This window comes from Cervus elaphus, chromosome 13, assembly GCF_910594005.1.
Source record: "Cervus elaphus chromosome 13, mCerEla1.1, whole genome shotgun sequence".
In the NCBI taxonomy this organism is placed as follows: domain Eukaryota; kingdom Metazoa; phylum Chordata; class Mammalia; order Artiodactyla; family Cervidae; genus Cervus; species Cervus elaphus.
The window spans coordinates 69,896,747-69,913,336 of NC_057827.1; the positions used below are offsets into that span (position 1 = coordinate 69,896,747).

Here is a 16,590-nt window from a genome sequence, read left to right on the forward strand (position 1 = left end):
CCTCGTTGACCATTGGTGACTGGCCGCAGGGGGGCGGGGGAAGCGCCCTTGCGTCGATTGGAGCACGCGGCTGCGGGGCGGATCCCGGGCGCCGATTGGTCCGCGTTCTGGACCTGGCGTGACGACTGGACGCGGGCGCTGTCAGCCACGCTGGCGGGGCGGGGCGGGGCGGGGCTCCCGGGGGGCTCCGGCCCGGCTGCGGGCGGCGGGCAGCGGGCGAGCGCTCGGGCGGCGTCATGTCCTCCGAGGTGGCCGCGCGCCGCGACGCCAAGAAGCTGGTGCGCTCCCCCAGCGGCCTGCGCATGGTGCCTGAGCACCGCGCCTACGGCAGCCCCTTCGGCTTGGAGGAGCCGCCGTGGGTCCCTGACAAGGAGGTAGGTCGCGGCAGCCCGCCAGCCCCGGGACCCCGGCTGCTCCCCCGGCCCTCCTTCCGTCCGCTCCCCCGGCCCTCCTTCCGTCCGCGCCGGCTGCCCGGGCGGTGCGCCCAGCCCTCGGCTCCCCGCGCCCCCGGCCCCGGCGGTCCTCCCTGGCGGACCCCCGGTTCCACCCGCGCCCAGGCGCTCCGCCTGACCCTTTTCGCTGGTGCGCGGCACCCCCACCCCGACCTCCCTCTTTGATTCCGCCCGGGCCCTGCCCCCTGCGCCGTCGTCTGTGGACCGGCCGCCTCCCGCGGTCGTTGGGCTGGAACTTTTCTGACAGTTGCCTCCCGCGGGGACCGGGAGTAGGGGGGGGGGGCAGCGTTTCTTTGCGATCGGCGCTCTGGCTGGGCCCTCGAGGTGCGCTGCGGTGCTGGGGGGTGCTGAGTGCGAGCGGGCGTCGTCAGGCGTGGCGTCTGCAGGGCGGCCTGCCTGGGGAGTCGCACCTGCTCCCGGCGGGGCGGGGCGGCCCCTCTGTGCCCTTGTGTGCTGCGCTCAGGAGTTTGGACCGGATCCCTAAGCCAGTGGCTCTCAGCTGTGCGAAGGCTGGCGCAGAAGCCTGGTGCGTTCCTGTCAATCTCGAGCGTCTAAGAGACGGGAAAAGACCACGCTTTGGGAACAAGCTTTAAGTTACAGCCACTCGTGTTCTAGCTGACCGCTTTTCCTCTCTGCCCGGGGAATCGCGGTGGCAGGTTTTCCGCAGGGAAGGGTGGGGAGGTACGGGAGGAATGCGATCGGGTGTTTTCCAGGCACGCGAGCGCTCAGAAGCTGGGGAGGGGCGGTTGGCCCGCGGGCAGGACGAGGGGAGGGTTCATTCCCTCCGCCCCCTGGTCACCGAGGCCCCCCGCGGTGCTCCAAGGCGGCAGGACTTTGGGCGTGGGCCGCGGGGATCCCTGGGCCGGGCTCGGCCCCTTCGTCCCCGCCTCTTGGCCTTCTTGTCGCCCCAACTATGCTTGCTTTTCTGCGTTTGTCCTCCGGGTGCTTGTAGTCTCTGAACTCAGAGAATGTACTTTTCCTCACACGGTCTCCTTGGTTAGTGTTGTTGAAAGGTGGTTAAAGAAAGAAAAAGGTAACATCACAGCTCTCATTCTCTAAGCCAGCGCGTGTCCAGGAGCTCGTTTAACTGAATCAGTGAGGGAGCCTGGCAGGTGTCATCAGGGCTCAGAGGGAAGTCCCAGCAGCACCGCCTGGCCTGGGAGGCGGCAGGGGAAGGGGCCGAGGTCCAGCCGGATTGATCGGCCCCACCGTGGGGGGCGGAGTCAGGACGGGCCAGTGCTGCTGCCTACAGCCTCTCCACCCCCTCAGCCCAGGCCAGCGTGTCAGCCGTTTCTGGTGTTGTCCCCAAGGGCCATTTTAGACATTTCTTCCCCCAACTGATCCCGGTGCAATGCTCACAGCAGGAGCTGTGTGTGAGTGGAAGCCGCCTGGACGCTCTGCGGTTCCCTCTGGGGCCCCTCTGTCCGTCTTCGGGGCCCTTTGTCCTTTCCTGAAATGACCGCCTCGCTGTTCCTCTGCCTCGGGTGTCCTCTCTGAGCAGCGGGGCGTCCGGCCCGGCCTGGAGTCTGCGGGCTCCGGGGGAAAGGCAGGAGTCAGGCGGAGGTGCTGCCGCCTTGGCGCTCCCTCCCCAGTGGAAGTTTCTCGTGCTGGAAGGCTGGCGGGGTGCCCTCCAGAAACACACCCCAGTTTGCCGTCTCAGCAGCCAAAGAAGGAGGAGGGAGCTCTGAGGAGGGGAGGAGGCCTCCCAGTGGCCGTGACCCGAGTTTGAGGAAGTGCATGTTGACATGTACTGGGCAGGGGCCGTGTCTGCAGTGACCGAGGGGATTGTTCTGGAGGACAGCAGCCTGGGGTGGGGCAGCTTGGGCTGGGAGTCAGATGGAGTCTGCCTTCGATCTGGGTCAGCTCAGGGGGGAGGTGGGGGTTCCCCTGCTGCCCGCCCGGCTCCGCGGCGCTCAGCCCACCCCGTGCTTCCAGGGCCACGATCCCGGGGTGTGTGTGGTTTGGAACAGGCAGGGTGTAGGGAGAGCAGGGGCGGGCGGGGAACATGCCTTCACCCGCGCCCACTCGGCTGTGCGCGGACGAGTGTTGGTCGTGTCTGGAGCCGTCCGCACCCATCATTCCTCAGGGGTCTGTCGACTGTTGACTCTGCGCTTGGCCCTGTGCCACCTCGGTGCCGCGGGCCCACGGGGACGTCCCTCACAGATGCTGGGAAACTTGGGGGTGTGCGTTATCTGTGACTCTTGGCTTCTCAGAGGGGTTCCTGCCGCCAGAAATAACAGACTCGCTTTTCTGTGTGCCTCCAAGAGCTTGTGAGGTTGAGGGGAGCAGTGGTGGGACATGGGGGGCCTGGCGGAGACCTGGGCCCAGCTTGGGCCTCGTGTGACTGCATCCGCATGTCCCCCGGCGAGGAGCGTGTCCAGGGTGCAGCCATCGGAGACTGCAGTGACCCGTGCACATGCCCCGTTCCTGCCGTCCTGGGTGTGACAGCGGGGACGGCGGCTCTGCGCTGTTGTCTCGATGTCAGTTCAGCCGCTCAGTCGTGTCCGACTCTTTGTGACCCCATGGACTGCAGCTCCCCAGGCTTCCCTGTCCATCGCCAACTCCCAGAGCTTGCTCAAACTCATGTCCATCAAGTCAGTGATGCCGTCCAACCATCTCATCCTCTGTCGTCCCCTTCTGCTCCTGCCTTCAATCTTTCTCACCATCAGGGTCTTTTCCAATGAGTCAGTTCTTCGCATCACGTGGCCAAAGTATTGGGGCTTCAGCTTCAGAATCAGTCCTTCCAATGAATATTCAGGACTGATCTCCTTTAGGATGGACTGGGTGGATCTCCTTGCAGTCCAAGGGACTCTCAAGAGTCTTCTCCAACATCACAGTTCAAAAGCATCAATTCTTTGGTGCTCAGCCTTGTTTATGGTCCAATTCTCACATCCATATATGACTACTGGAAAAACCATAGCTTTGACTAAACGAACCTTTGTCGGCAAAGTAATGTCTCTGCTTTTTAATATGCTGTCTAGGTTTGTCATAGCATTTCTTTCAAGGAGCAAGCATCTTTTAATTTCATGGCTGCAGTCACCATCTACAGTGATTTTGGAGCCCAAAAAATAAAGTCATGTTTCCATTGTTTCCCTATCTATTTGCCATGAAGTGATGGGACCAGAAGATGCCGTGATCTTCGTTTTTTAATGTTGAGTTTTAAGCCAACTTTTTCACTCTCCTCTTTTATTTTCATCAAGAGGCTCTTTAGTTCTTCTTCGCTTTCTGCCATAAGGGTGGTGTCATCTGCATATCTGAGGCTATTGATATTTCTCCTGGCAATCTGGATTCTAGCTTCTGCTTCACCCAACCTGGCATTTCGCATGATGTACTCTGCATGTAAGTTAAATAAGCAGGGTGACAATATACAGCCTTGACGTACTCCTTTCCCAATTTGGAAACAGTCCATTGTTCTGTGTCCAGTTCTAACTGTTGTTTCTTGACCTGCATACAGATTTCTTAGGAGGTAGGTCAGGTGGTCTGGTATTCCCATCTCTTGAAGAATTTTCCACAGTTTGTTGTGATCCACACAGTCAGAGGCTTTGACATAGTCAATAAAGCAGAGTAGATGTTTTTCTGGAACTCTCTTGCTTTTTCTGTGATCCAGCGGATGCTGGCAATTTGATCCCTGGTTCCTCTGCCTTTTCTAAATCCATCTTGAACATCTGGAAGTTCACGGTTCATGTACTGTTGAAGCCTGGCTTGGAGAATTTTGGGCATTACTTTGCTAACGTGTGAGATGAGTGCAATTGTGCAGTAGTTTGAACAGATAGTAGTCGTCTTGATGTCAAATGCTCTGCAGAGGCAAATGGGGGACACAGGTGTGTCAAACAAGAAGCAAAGGCGGACTTGGGTGGGGAGAGATTATGTTTCAGAGGGTTATGGTGGGGTGGTTCAGACCAAGGGATCCACAGGCTGTCCAGGGGCAGGAGGCAGGGGCTTCTCCATGGGGGCACGGCCCAGGCTGCGGGGAGCAGGGTGGGAGGGGCAGGTGGGAGGCGGGTGGTGTGATCTGATAGCGGGTCAGATGCATCACCCCTGGACCGTCTCAGGCTAAGAGGTGGGTCACAGATCAAGGGCCTGAAGGAAGATTAATGAACGTTGCATCAAGTGAGATTCGTGCACACGTCGTTTCGGTCCATGAGGGGACAGGCAGGTCTGTGGGTCCCGCCTGCGGCCCTGTCTGGCTTGTGGAGGGTGGCTGGGGTGTCTGCATCTCCTCCAGGGCAGGTGAGGAGGGGGCTCTTTGCATGACGCTTTCCGAGAACACTGCCTGCGGGGTCCCCGTCTTGGGCCTCTGGGATCCCAGGTGGGTCCCTTGTGGTGCGGCCCAGGGGCCCTGTAGGCCCGCCTGCTCACTCGGGAGCTGCCCACGGCCCCCGTGGCCGGTGGGACACCGCCGCTGGGGGCAGCCCCGGCTGTCCTGCGGGAGGCGGTGTCCACGCCCGGGGGGCTCTGCGGGAGAGGCAGGCCCGTCCTGGGAGGCGCCCCCGCCCCGTGTTGTCGGATTCAGCTCGTCCCTGGGCTGCTGGGGGGTCTGCTCCTCAGATTTGCCCGTGAGCTTGTTTTTTTTAACATTTCATTGCTTTCCTGAGTTAATTGAGTTAAATGTTTGACATGGGTTCATTTTATATTTGTAGGAGTTACACTTTTACTCTTTAACAATGGTTGCTTTTCAACAGATGCGTTAACACATGTAACTGGAAAACGTATCTTTATGACTGACTTCTTTTCGAGGAGCCTGAGAAACACTCCCGTGGGAGCCTGGTGTTTCGGAGGACAGGGCCCCTGTCGCTGCAGCCTCAGAGGGCGGCGGGCAGCTGTCCCAAAGCGCCGTTCTCTCTAAAGGCGCTTCTTCTTAAACATCGCTTTGGCCTCTCGTCTGTCTTCTGACTGTTGTACTTTGAAGGAGCCGCCTGGGCACCCCCAGGGCTCCCGGGCAGCTGGTCGGCAGAGACCACCGTCTCCGAGCAGGCCTCCAGGGCTTCTGCGCTGGGCTGCCGAGGGTGGCCCCCAGTCCCCGGAGGCCTCTGTTCCGGCCTGGCTTCCTGTGGCCCTTTCTGGTTTCTTCCTTCATCGCTGCTGCTCACCTCCCCCACGTCGTTGGCAGTCTCCTGCCGCTGTCAGCCGCTGGCTTCCTGGAGCAGCGAGGGGACGGGTCGGGGCTGCCAAGCTCGGACCCCCGGCTCCCCTGCCCTCTCGTGGGGACCTGTGGAGACCCCCCCTTAGCGCCGGCTCCCTCCCCTGTCTGTGGGTGAGAGTCCTGGGGGGCAGTGCAGGGGCCCCGCAGGTGGCTGGCGGCCCGTTGTTGACCTGGTCAGGGTGGGCGGGCCGCCCGGGGAGGACCCGGCAGTGGCCGCTCGCCTGTGCACGTGTGTGTCCGTGTGCGGGTGCAGCTTCTCCCCTGTGAGACCCAGCCCCCGCCCGCCCTGGGGGCGCCGTCGGTGGGGACTGGCCTGGGCGCCTGTGGCTTCAGGGGCGGGCGTCGCGGGGGCCTTAGGCCTCACGGGGGAACTGCCGGGTCCTGGTTTCCAGACCGTCTCCCCGAAGGCGGTCCCCCACCCCGGGCCTCTCCTCTGGGGTCAGTCAGCGGCTCGGGGCGCAGCGCTGGGCCCCGGCCTGGGCTGGCGTTGTAGCTGGTCTCAGACCAGGTGTGAATTCTTGACTTTCATGTCTTCACCCGCTGCTCTCGTTTCTTTGTTTAATTCTATTTTCATGTCAAATCGTTCCCTTGATAATTTTAAGTTTCTTTTCTCTTATATAATCCCTAGGAAAATTACCTTGTTTAAAAATCTGCTTTCTGAATAACCTCATTGGTTTATTTAGATTAATGCAAAATGTCTAGCTCACTGATGTTTTTCAGGGAGTGTGTTGTGGTCTGAGTTTAGAGCTTGGTCTCGGTTGCTCAGATGTGAGCCTCCCGGCAGGGGGGACAGGGTCGTCTCCACGACCGCACCCTCACCCAGGGGACTCTGGTGGGTGGACGTGTGAGGTCACGGGAGAGTGTGGCACACACAGGCCCCGCCCCACGTGGAGGTCTGAGTGCCACACACGGAACGTTCCAGAAGTGACAGAGGCAGTGGCGGGGCTGGTAGGGACAGCTGGGATTGGCCAGCTCAGGCCTGAGGCGGGCAGACCCTGCAGGTGATTCCGGAGGGCCAGGCCCTGGGTCCCGGCGGGAAAGCTGCTGAAGAACAAAGAGAAACAAGAAAGCATCAGTCACGGGTCACGTAAAGCTTAGACGGCTGCTCAGCGCCGGGCCGTGGCCGCTGGGCGCGGGTGGGGCGGGGGGCCGGCCTGCGGCAGGGGGCACCTGCAGGCTGGCCTTGCCGACCGCCCTCCCCTAGAGAAGGGCGCTGGACCCGGCTTTAGATCGACTTGGAACGGTGGGCCCGGCCCTGCCCTGAGTTGGGCCTGGGGGGAGGGGAGGGGGTCAAGGTCAAGCCCTGTGTTGGGAGCAGGAGCAGCCCCCGCCTGGGTTCTGGCTGCCCTGAGTGAAGCCAGGCAGAGGGCGGCCCTGCTGACCAAGACCCACCGAGGGCGGGCGGGTCAGGTGAGGGTCACGGTCAGGGCGCCCAGCCCCCTGCCTGGTGGCGGCATTTCACCCGCCTCCTAGGAGTGTGCGGCTTTCCCACCGCGGAGGCCGGACCTCTCCACGTGGGGACAGTGCGTCCGCGCTGTCCGGTGACAGGTCAGGGCGCTCCTGTGGTGGTGGCTGGGTGACGACGTGGCCGTCTCCAGGCTGGGCCCTGGCGGTCCCGGGAGCACTGTCCCCAGCCTCTCCTCCCGAACCCCGGGCGCCCGGGCCTGGCACCACCGCGGGCTGGCCGCTGCCCCAGCTGCGCCGTCTCCGGGCTGCGCGGCCTGACCCCCTGTCACCTTGCCTCCTAGTGCCCGAGGTGCATGCAGTGTGACACCAAGTTTGACTTTCTCACCAGGAAGGTGAGCTGGGCGGGTCAGGAGGGCGGCCCAGGTGGGGTGCGGGGGCGGGGCCCCTCGAGCCCGCGCTGTGCGGGGCGCTCACGCCGGTGCCGCCTCGCCAGCACCACTGCCGCCGCTGCGGGAAGTGCTTCTGCGACAAGTGCTGCGGCCAGAAGGTGGCGCTGCGGCGCATGTGCTTCGTGGACCCCGTGCGGCAGTGCGCCGGGTGCGCGCCGGTGTCGCGGCGCGAGGCCGACTTCTACGACCGGCAGCTCAAGCTGCTGCTGAGCGGTGAGCGCCGGGCGGGCGGGCGGGCGGGCGGGTGGGGGTCGGGGGTCGGCGGGTGGGACTCCGTCGGGTGTGGCCCCAGCCGCCTCGGGGCGCCGGGCGGGCGGAGCCCCCAGGACCTGGCAGCCCTCTCCCCCACCCCCTGCCACCTCCTGGCAGCATCAGGCCGGGCTGCTCTGGGGGTTCCCTGGGGGCGGGTCGGCGCCCTGCAATTCGGGGGAGCCCCAGGCGGCGCCTCTGGCCTCCGGCATTGCACCCCGACCCCGTCACGCCCTTCCCGCCGCCACTTCGCCCCCTTCTGTCCTCCACACGTCCCTCGCCTGGAGGGGGCGGCGCGGGGGGCTGCCGCGTGCTCACGTCTGGGCCCCTCCGCAGGAGCCACCTTCCTCGTGACTTTCGGGAACTCCGAGAAGCCGGACACGATGATCTGCCGTCTTTCCAGCAACCAGAGGTGAGGGCGGGTGCTTTTCACCTGGCACTGGGTGCCTGGAGCCTCGGAGGGCCGTGGCACGGACGCCTCTGTCTGCCGCAGGTTCCTGCTTCTGGACGGGGACGGGGACGATCACCGCGAGATAGAGGTGGCGCGCATCGCCGCCGTGCAGATGCTCACGGAGGGCCTCCCTCCCGGAGGTAGGCACCGCGGGCCGGGGGCTCCCGGGCTCCGCTCGCGGGCGTGTGAGGCGGAGAGGAGGCTCCCTGGACGTGGTCTCCGCGCCCTCCCGTCTCTCGCGGCTGGCATCACCCGGTTCCCCAGGGCCTGTGGCGGGGCCCCCAGCTCTGCCGCCCCCCAAGGGCGGGGACGGGGACGGCCCGGCCCTCTCCCCTGAACCCCGCTCCTGGGCCTCGGGTCCGAGCGCGGAGGCTGATCCGACCCCTCTCTCTGATTTCTGACCGGCCTTGCTGTCCTCTTCTGCCTGCCTGCCTGACGTAAAGACACTCTCACTCACACCAGCCTCCCCGCCAGCCGGCCCGTCGCCGAAGGTCAGCGTGTTTTCGGGGCGGGGGTGGGCGTGGTGGGGCTCCCTGTGAGGCACTCGGGCCTGAGGCGGCCAAACCGTGAAGCCGTCTGTCCCCTGGGCTCGGCTGTTCTCTCCTGAGGGGGAGCTCTGCTCTGCGGCCAGTGTCCCCCGGCCCTGGCCAGGGAAGAATGGGGAGTGGGTGGCAACTTGCTAGCGCGTGCGGCCCGGCCGCTCCTTCCCGGTGGTGGGCCGCTCCTTCCCGATGGGCAGGGCCAGGTGGGCGGGGCCGGGGCTGCTGGCGCCGCGCCCCCTTCTGGCGGCTCCTGGAGCGCAGGGAGCCCGCTCTGCCCTGCTTCCTGGAACCAGTCAGTGCCCAGAACCCTGTTTTGGAGCAGAGGTGCGGGGGGCGGTGGAGGGCAGGGAGGGTCCCTGCGCGTGCGGTGTCCACAGCAGGGTCGCCCACTTTCTGTCGAGGGTCGGGCTGAACGTCGACTCAGCCCTGACGGCCACAGGCTCTCGAAATGCAACACAGGCACAGGAGTCAGGGAGGTGTGGTCACGGGCCTGTAAAAGCCCCCTTCAGGAGCAGGTGGTGGGCAGAGCGCAGCGGGCTGCCCCAGAGCAGCGGTGGGGGGTTGGCGCCCCTTCAGAGAGTCCAGGGGATGAGCCGGCTGACACAGCTGGGACCACTGCTTGTGAACGTCCTGGGGGCTTGGCACTTCCGGCCGGGTTCTGCGCTGCGGGGACTCCCCAAAGACAGCCTTCCAGGAGCTTGTGTCCTGGGGTGGCCTGTGGGTCCTCTGCTTTGACCCTGGCGCTTGCAGTGGGGTGGGTGTGAGGCCAGCACGACAGGTGAGTGTAGCCTGGGGCGGGGCCTGCTTCCGCCACCGTGCCTCTCGCAGGGTCTCAGCCATGGGCCGCCAAGTGTTTGACCCGGGCCCTGGCCGGCCCTGTGAGCCCTGACACAGGCCCCACCGAGAGGCCAGCTGTGAGGCCAGCACCAGGGTCAGGAAGGGGGTGCCCGGGCCGCTGCTTTGGGGCGGCCGGCACCCTGGTGCTCAAAGCCACTTGGGCCATCCTTACCTTGTTCCCACTCCAGGAGGCAACGCGAGGGCCACAGGCATGACCCTGCAGTACACGGCCCCGGGGGCGGAGGGGCTGGCGCAGCTGACGCTGACGGCCGGCGAGGACGCCGAGGGCAGCAGGAGGCAGGCGACGGCGTGGCTGGCGGCCATGCACAAGGTACCTCCTGCTCCGCACTCTCCCGCTCCCCGCCCAGCCGAGGCGCCTCCACCCACCTCAGCCAGGCACACGCCTTTCTTTCTGGTCCCCTTGCAGGCGGCCAAGCTCCTCCACGAGTCTCGGGACCAGTAACTCCACACGGGCTGGACGGTCCGCTTGGGGCAGCAGCACCCGCTCTTGGGCGCACAGGCACGACTAACCCTACCAGTGCTGGAGACGCAGCCGAGCGCTCGGAGCCTGCCGAGGGCGGCATGCACACCGTCGGTTAACGCTGAGACCGTTTGCGCTTTAGAACCTGTCCCTTGTTGATACCTAACTGCGGGGGAGAGGCTGAGCTGCACTACTGCTAATACTCTCTGCCTGTTTTTACGAGTGCCCACGTTTACTAGAAGGTTCTGGTCCCCTGATGTTCACTGGTTCTTCCACAGACGTGACCCGGGCAGTGGTCACCGGCCTGATTTGTACTGGTGCGCTTCTCACACTGCCCACTCAGCGTGTCACTAACCCAGGGCCACGAGCAAACCTTTGGTACTTCACTGGGGAAGGAGCATGCTTTATATTTTGTACTTTCACTTACTATTTCACTTTAACTGTACAACAATTTGTATATAAAGCTTACGATTAAAACTTATTTTGAAAGTAAGGATCAGGCCTTGCCTCTCTGTGTCCAGACAAGCCGAGCTTCCCGCTCAGCTCCGGCTCCAGAACACAAGACTCGAAGCCGCCCGTGAGAGACAGCGGTTTATTGCGTGCATGCACACGGCCTCAGCAGAGGTTGCTTGCGTGTGCTCACTTCTCGTGAGCACACTGTACAGTCGGCGCTCCAAGGCTACACACGTCCACACGCAAATCACACACGAGACTCGCACATGGGAACAAAGCTCAGGGCCTGGACTTTAATGAGAAGAAAACACTTCCAACACGGGTCTGACAGTTTTCAGTGGTTTAGTCAAAAAATACTTCTGGTATATAAAAGCCAGTACGTACAGTTCAAGTCTCGGGGCAGTGCCTCACTACGTCTGGAACCAGGGCAGAGGGACCGGGGAGTCTGGGCGTCCCCTATCCACGCGCCCCGGCCCGCACAGTGCCCAGGAGGGGCGGGGCACCGGGGCAGCGGGAGGCTGCGGGAAGGTGCGCTGTGTGGAAACCTCTGGCCTGGCGGTGTCCCGTGGTCCCAGGTCCCTTGTGCCCGTGGCCTGTGGGTGACCTAGACCGAGGCCTGGAGCAGGAAAGGAGCCCACACCTCAGACACCCCCGCTCCACACAGGGCTCCTGTGGTGATGAAAAGAAATGCACGTGAGGATGGACAAGGTGCCGGGTTTCTGACGTCCGGTGGACGGGAGGGCGAAGCTCCAGCGAGGGGCGCACCTCACGGCAGCGGCAGGCTCTCTGGGGGGCTGGGGCAATACTGGGGGTGGGGGAGCCTTAGGGCCCATGTTCTAAGAGCGTCGTCTTCACTGGCAACCAATCGGGGGTCAACGACAGGGTAATCTTATTGGCAACAAGGGTGGTGGTTTAGAAAGCTGGGTATTTATTTGGATTTACAGTAATTGGCAAAATTCAGTCTCCTTGAAGGTGAAGGCCTCTCTCTCAGCTGAGGGCAGACCCTCACCCAGGGGTCCTCACACCGCGGACACGGTCTGCTGCGGGAGCCCCTGAAGCTGCGTCCAGTGTCCACTTCCGGGAGACGGCCGAGTCAGCCCGAGCCACTCCCCGCCGCTGGCCAGCCTATGCGGTGCTGCAGGGGGCGCTCAGGCCAGCGTCCGCTGTCGGGGTTTGATCCGTGGATACAACTGGGAGGCAATGGACAAGACTTAGGATGAGGGGACAACCGCTGGGCAAGAGCCCTGTGCAGAGGCCAGGCTGACACTCAGAGGCCACCCTCCTATGGAGATACCTCCCGAACACCTAGAGGCCCTGCGCCTTTTTCTCTCAGGGCACTCGGGACCACTTAAGATACCGGTACTGTCTGTAAGGCCCCCAAAGGTGCCTGGCAGGTGTCCAGTGACTGCGGGATAAGAGTAACTACCAGCCCACTGGACGTGGAGCACCCGGGAGCAGAACACGCCGTGAGCAGCCCTCATCAAGGGGCTACGGCCTCCCCACAGGCTTCCCCCAGGAGCAGATGTCTCCCGACCTCCTGGGCTCCCCCGGGGTCTGACTCAGGCCCCGCCCCCCCGCCCCCCACTCCCCCCTCAGGCAGTAGGAGGGCTCCAGTGCGGCCTTACCCCCAGCAGGTTCCTGGGCACGTAGCCCTCCCGGTCCCCAAGGCGAGCCCACCACCAGTCGGTCTCGACCTCGTCCTTGCGCCGCAGAATGGTGAGCGCGTCCCCTTCTCGGAAGGACAGCTCATCGCTGTTCTGGGCCTCATAGGCCCACAGGGCGTACACCACGCCTTTGTTCATCACGCCCAGCTTCTCCTGCACGCCTGTGACAGGATAGCCAACAGTCAGGTCTGCAGGACAGGCTGCTGAGGGCCCGTGCCAGGCCCGGAGACGCTGCTGGCCTCGGGCAGCTCGCCTGGGCACAGCGGAGCGCTTAGAGGCTGGGCCGGCTGCTGCCCCCCGAGTAACGCCACCAGTCCCTTCCGTGTCCCAGCAAGAGGCCGCGGCAGAAGTGTCATGTCCAGAAGCAAAGGTGCGTTCATGCTAAGTTCCTCCAGTCATGTCTGACTCTGCAACCCTAAGGAACGCAGCCCGCCAGGCTCCCCTGTCTACGGAATTCTCCAGGCAAGAACACTGGAGTGGGTCGCCGTGCCCTTCTCCAGGGAGGAGAAAAGGTGTTGTTTCTTAGGGTGAAACTTACAACCCACAAGCCCATGACTGAAGTCCCGTGTGCTGCTCCTGGCAGCGGGAAGCACGGTCCACGAGAGTGACAGGCCGCTGCCTCCCCCGCACAGCCTCTGTCCTGGGGCTGGGCCTGGAACAATGCCCTTCCGGGTGTCATAGTCCCCAGGGTCCCAGGCAGGCTGGGCCCCCGGGTGCTCCAGTGTGGCATGGACAGCCTGTGGTTGTTTAGCCCACAGAATCGACACTCCAGCCCTGCCAAAAACGACTCAAAGCAGAGGAGTGCGGCCCTCACCCACGGGCCGCACAGGGTGGGGACAGGAGACCATCCGGGACACTGCCCTCAAGACCTCGCTCCGGGCCACTCTGTGCCCAGGGCATCCTGGCCTCCCTGTCCCCCTCCTCTGCCCAGAGAACACCTGGCAGAAAGGGGAAGACTTTGTCCTGAGCAACTCGGCATGGAATCCTGACCATGAGGATGTAACAGGTCTTCAGGGATGAGCCCAAGGGCCGGGGTGACCTCTGTTCCCAGGACACAGACTGGGCTTCCCCGAGGGTGCACTTGGGGCTTCTCTTGGCCCAGGCAGCGGCATGGCCTGTGCCCAGCACGGCCCAGGAACGGCGCCCAAGGGCCCGTGCCCATGCCCCTACCGTATAGAAACTGGGAGCACTGGATGTAGCCCTCCTCCATCTCCTCGCACTTGTCCGCGGCCGTCTCGATGTCGCTGATGGTGGAGGCGAAGATGGCGGCGCCGCTCTCCACCAGCTGTTTGCAGAGGTGGACGCTGTTGCAGGAGGCGGCGCAGTGCAGGGGCGTCCTGGGGGGACACAGGGAGGCCTCACATCCTGCCGGCGGCCCGCAGCGTGCACTCACCGTCCAGCCAGCCGCTGTGCTACTGCCTTTGCAGGGGCCTGGCTCTACTCCCACTTTTAGAACGGACACACAGACCATACATGCACACACACTGCCCCACACACGCCACACCCACACCCACTTCTGAAAAGGGCCTCAAAAGGCTGGGTGGTGAGCGCACTGAGAAGCAACCTGTAACCTGGGTGTTCATGGTGTGACATGAATGTGTCCTCGCTCTGGGGACAAGGCCCTCAAAGCAGCTGTGATGGTAACGGCTGTACGTTACCATGATATAAAGAAACAGATGTTGACAGGAGGCAGCGCAGACCGTGGCCTGAGGCTCACAGTCAAAGGCGCAGGTTCCTCCACACAGGCTTTCTGGCCACTTGAGAACAAATGGATCAGCTTGCGTTCTGTGGTCAGCCGTGTGACGGGCGTGACCACAGCGGAGCCTCTAGCAAAACCAGCGCGAGAACGGAGGCCGGGAGGATGTGCGGCCCCGGGACGCGGGCCATCTGTCTCCTCTCCTCCTCTGCCCCCATGCATCCCGGGGCCTCACCAGCCGTCGCTGTCGGCGGCGTTCACGTTGACCCCAAAGTCCAGCAGGAACCGCACGATGTGGTGGTGCCCGGCGCAGACGGCGTTGTGCAGGGGGGTGATGCCCTCGTCATTGGGCTTGCTGGGGTCCTCCACCTGCAACACGGGACATGGCACGTGAGCCCCGCCGGGGGCCGCCAGGGCTGCTGCCCCACACAGGCACGCGCTCACCTCGTAGATAACCCTCTGCACCAGGTCGAATTCCCCCTCCAGAGACGCGTCCAGAAGCAGTGCCAGTGGGTTGAAGCGGACCCGCAAGCCGTGTCCCGTCCGCTCCGAGTTGGGCTTCTTCAGGTTGGTCCGCTTGTTCTATGGGGAGGAAGCGTGCTTTGGATTTCAAAGCGACCCCACGCAAGCAGGCTGGGAGCAGAGGGGAGGAGGCAGGAGGACGGGTCCTAGAGCCCGAGGCGGAGCTCCACCCGCAGAGCCTCCACCTGCAGCCCCATGAGCGAGAAGGGGGCACTGCAGACCAGCCTGCGCCTGGCTCCCGAGGAAGGGGGCGAGGGGAACCCCGGAGCTGAACTGAGCCTGCCCTGCGAAGGGGCGCAGGCGAGGGGCCCCGCCTCCCTCTGCTCCTTCAGCAATGCTCTCCCCCAGTGCTCTGTTTAGAAGGGTCTCCTCCCCTCGCTGCCTGCCCAGATCCCAGTGGTGGCCCCCTTACTCAGGAACCCTTGGGCCCCCAGGGCGAGGCTGGCCCCACTGCCCGGCACCACCCGACCCAGGTGTGTCCCCGACAAGCTCTGGCTGTCTGGCCAGGAAGCCGGTGCCCTGGTCTAGGTCTACACCCACCGTGGAGGCCGAGGGCAGCGGCACGGCGAGTGACGGGGGCGCCTGCTCCTCCCCTGGAGAGGGGGCCTCGGCCCCAGGGCTGGGGACCTGCTCGGTGGACAGGGCCGTGGCCACGTTGTTGTTGTCGTCCTCGGCTGGCTCAGCTGTCTGGTGGGTGTTCGGGGGACAGAGCAGGCCCTCGGGTTCGGGGGAAGGGAGCCGGTTGTCATTGGCATCGGAGGCGGGGGCGGGCTCGGCAGGGAGTGGGGCCGTGGGCGGGGCGGGGCCAGCCTCGCCCAGGTTCCCGTTGGCAGTGGCATTCCCGTTGTCCACGTCGGCCAAGGAGCCCAGGAAGTCCTGCGAGGGGCTGGGCTGGTAGAAGGGGGCACCCTCCATGCCGCCAGCCAGTGTGTTGAAGCGCTGGTACAGCAGCTTCTGGATGTTGGGCCCGCCGGGGCCCTCGGGCTCCGTGATGGAGCTGCGCTTCTTCAGGGGCCGCGGCGCGTTGGCCAGCTTCCTGCGCAGGGCCTCCAGGTCGGCGTCGCTCTGGTAGCGCAGTGGCGAGTGCACGATGGGCGTCAGCTTGGTGGGGCTGAGTGGCCGCGGCAGGCTCTCCACGGCGGCCCCGTCCCCGGGCGGCGCGGGGCTCTCGGGCTCCGGCTCCTTCTCGGCGCTCTCGGCAGGAGGCGGGGGCTGCGTGGCGCCCGGGGCCAGCGAGCCGTGGAGGAAGGGCAGCGGGGACGGGGACGTGGAGCCAGACGGCAGAACCGGCTTCCCGTACACTGGGGAGACAGGCCCAGCACTCAGCACCTGCCCGCCAGAGGCTGCTGCTGTGGGAACCCGCCAACCCCTCCCTGGGGAGGGAGACTCTACTTGATTGGTGTGTATGCAATCAGGGCTTTTTCAGATGAAAAAAAGAAAAAGGCTGCAAACTGGCCTACCCACCCTCAACAGGCAATTGCTGTTTGCTGGCCAAGGAGAACCACGTGACCCTGGGACTGTACCAAATGGCGAAGACCACAGGCCACCTCAGGCAGGAAGGGCCCCCTGTGGCCCTGGTGCGCCTCGCCCCCAAGGTCAGAACCTGCCACAGGTCAGGGCTGGCATGTCCACCTAGGACCCCCTGGGCCCCTGTGGGGAGCCTGGAGATTCTCAAACTAGATTCTGGAAACTGCAGCCCACACGGAAGAACTCTGAGGAGACCCCAGACGCCCCGAGGCCCAGATCCCGCCGCCCAGGAGGAAGCACCATCAGCCTCCGCACGCAGGAGCCGAGTTCTGTTCTCACACCAGCCTCCCCAGGAGACCGGGGCGGACTTCCCCGCACCCAAACCAGGGCTCTTCGTCCCTGTGGGCACTGCAAGAGGGTCCCAAAGCAGCAAGACCCTTCCCGCACATCACTCCCGGGGCCTGGCCAAGCGACTGCTAGGGGCCAGGGGACGAGGTCCAGGCAGACCCCACGCTGCCAGCTCCCAGGTAAGGCCTGCACAAATCACTACAGAGCAGGAGAAGAGAGAGCAAATCCTGAGGTGTCAGCTTTCTACGGCCTGGGTTTCCTGAGTAATGTGGGCAGGTGGGCTCTCAGACGGGAAGTCAGGGAGCTGGGGTCTACCGGCAGAACCACTCTGGGTATGTCCTCTTTATCGCCCTCTCACACAGACGCCCACAGCCACACATCACTAGGAATCAAGTCTAACCCTAAACAGCCTGTGGCCCGGAACTCAGG

The 16,590-nt window shown here is 64.0% G+C and overlaps 2 protein-coding genes across 4 annotated transcripts in view; one reads left to right on the forward strand and one right to left on the reverse strand.

Moving 5' to 3' along the window:
* Positions 1 to 161: 161 nt before the first annotated feature.
* On the forward strand, positions 162 to 10,504 carry ZFYVE21 (zinc finger FYVE-type containing 21). 2 transcript variants are annotated; one of them, XM_043921740.1, is made up of 8 exons: positions 162 to 374; positions 7,344 to 7,394; positions 7,496 to 7,664; positions 8,037 to 8,112; positions 8,194 to 8,291; positions 8,595 to 8,642; positions 9,719 to 9,861; positions 9,958 to 10,504. In XM_043921740.1, the coding sequence occupies exons 1-8, from the start codon at positions 237 to 239 to the stop codon at positions 9,991 to 9,993; spliced, it is 759 nt and encodes a 252-aa protein (XP_043777675.1). In that variant the 5' UTR covers positions 162 to 236; the 3' UTR covers positions 9,994 to 10,504. The 2 variants fall into 2 exon arrangements, with proteins under 2 accessions (XP_043777675.1, XP_043777676.1); XM_043921741.1 differs by lacking the exon at positions 8,595 to 8,642.
* Positions 10,505 to 10,731: 227 nt separating this feature from the next.
* The window catches only part of PPP1R13B (protein phosphatase 1 regulatory subunit 13B), a 69,573-nt gene continuing 63,714 nt past the window's right edge, over positions 10,732 to 16,590 (reverse strand). For both annotated transcript variants that reach the window (XM_043921718.1, XM_043921719.1), the window contains 6 exons: positions 14,887 to 15,647; positions 14,269 to 14,406; positions 14,060 to 14,193; positions 13,299 to 13,465; positions 12,090 to 12,289; positions 10,732 to 11,654 (listed from right to left, as the gene is read on the reverse strand). In XM_043921718.1, coding sequence (XP_043777653.1) covers positions 11,613 to 11,654; positions 12,090 to 12,289; positions 13,299 to 13,465; positions 14,060 to 14,193; positions 14,269 to 14,406; positions 14,887 to 15,647 — 1,442 coding nt within the window. In that variant the 3' untranslated portion in view covers positions 10,732 to 11,612. The remainder of the gene's footprint in view (positions 11,655 to 12,089; positions 12,290 to 13,298; positions 13,466 to 14,059; positions 14,194 to 14,268; positions 14,407 to 14,886; positions 15,648 to 16,590) is intronic.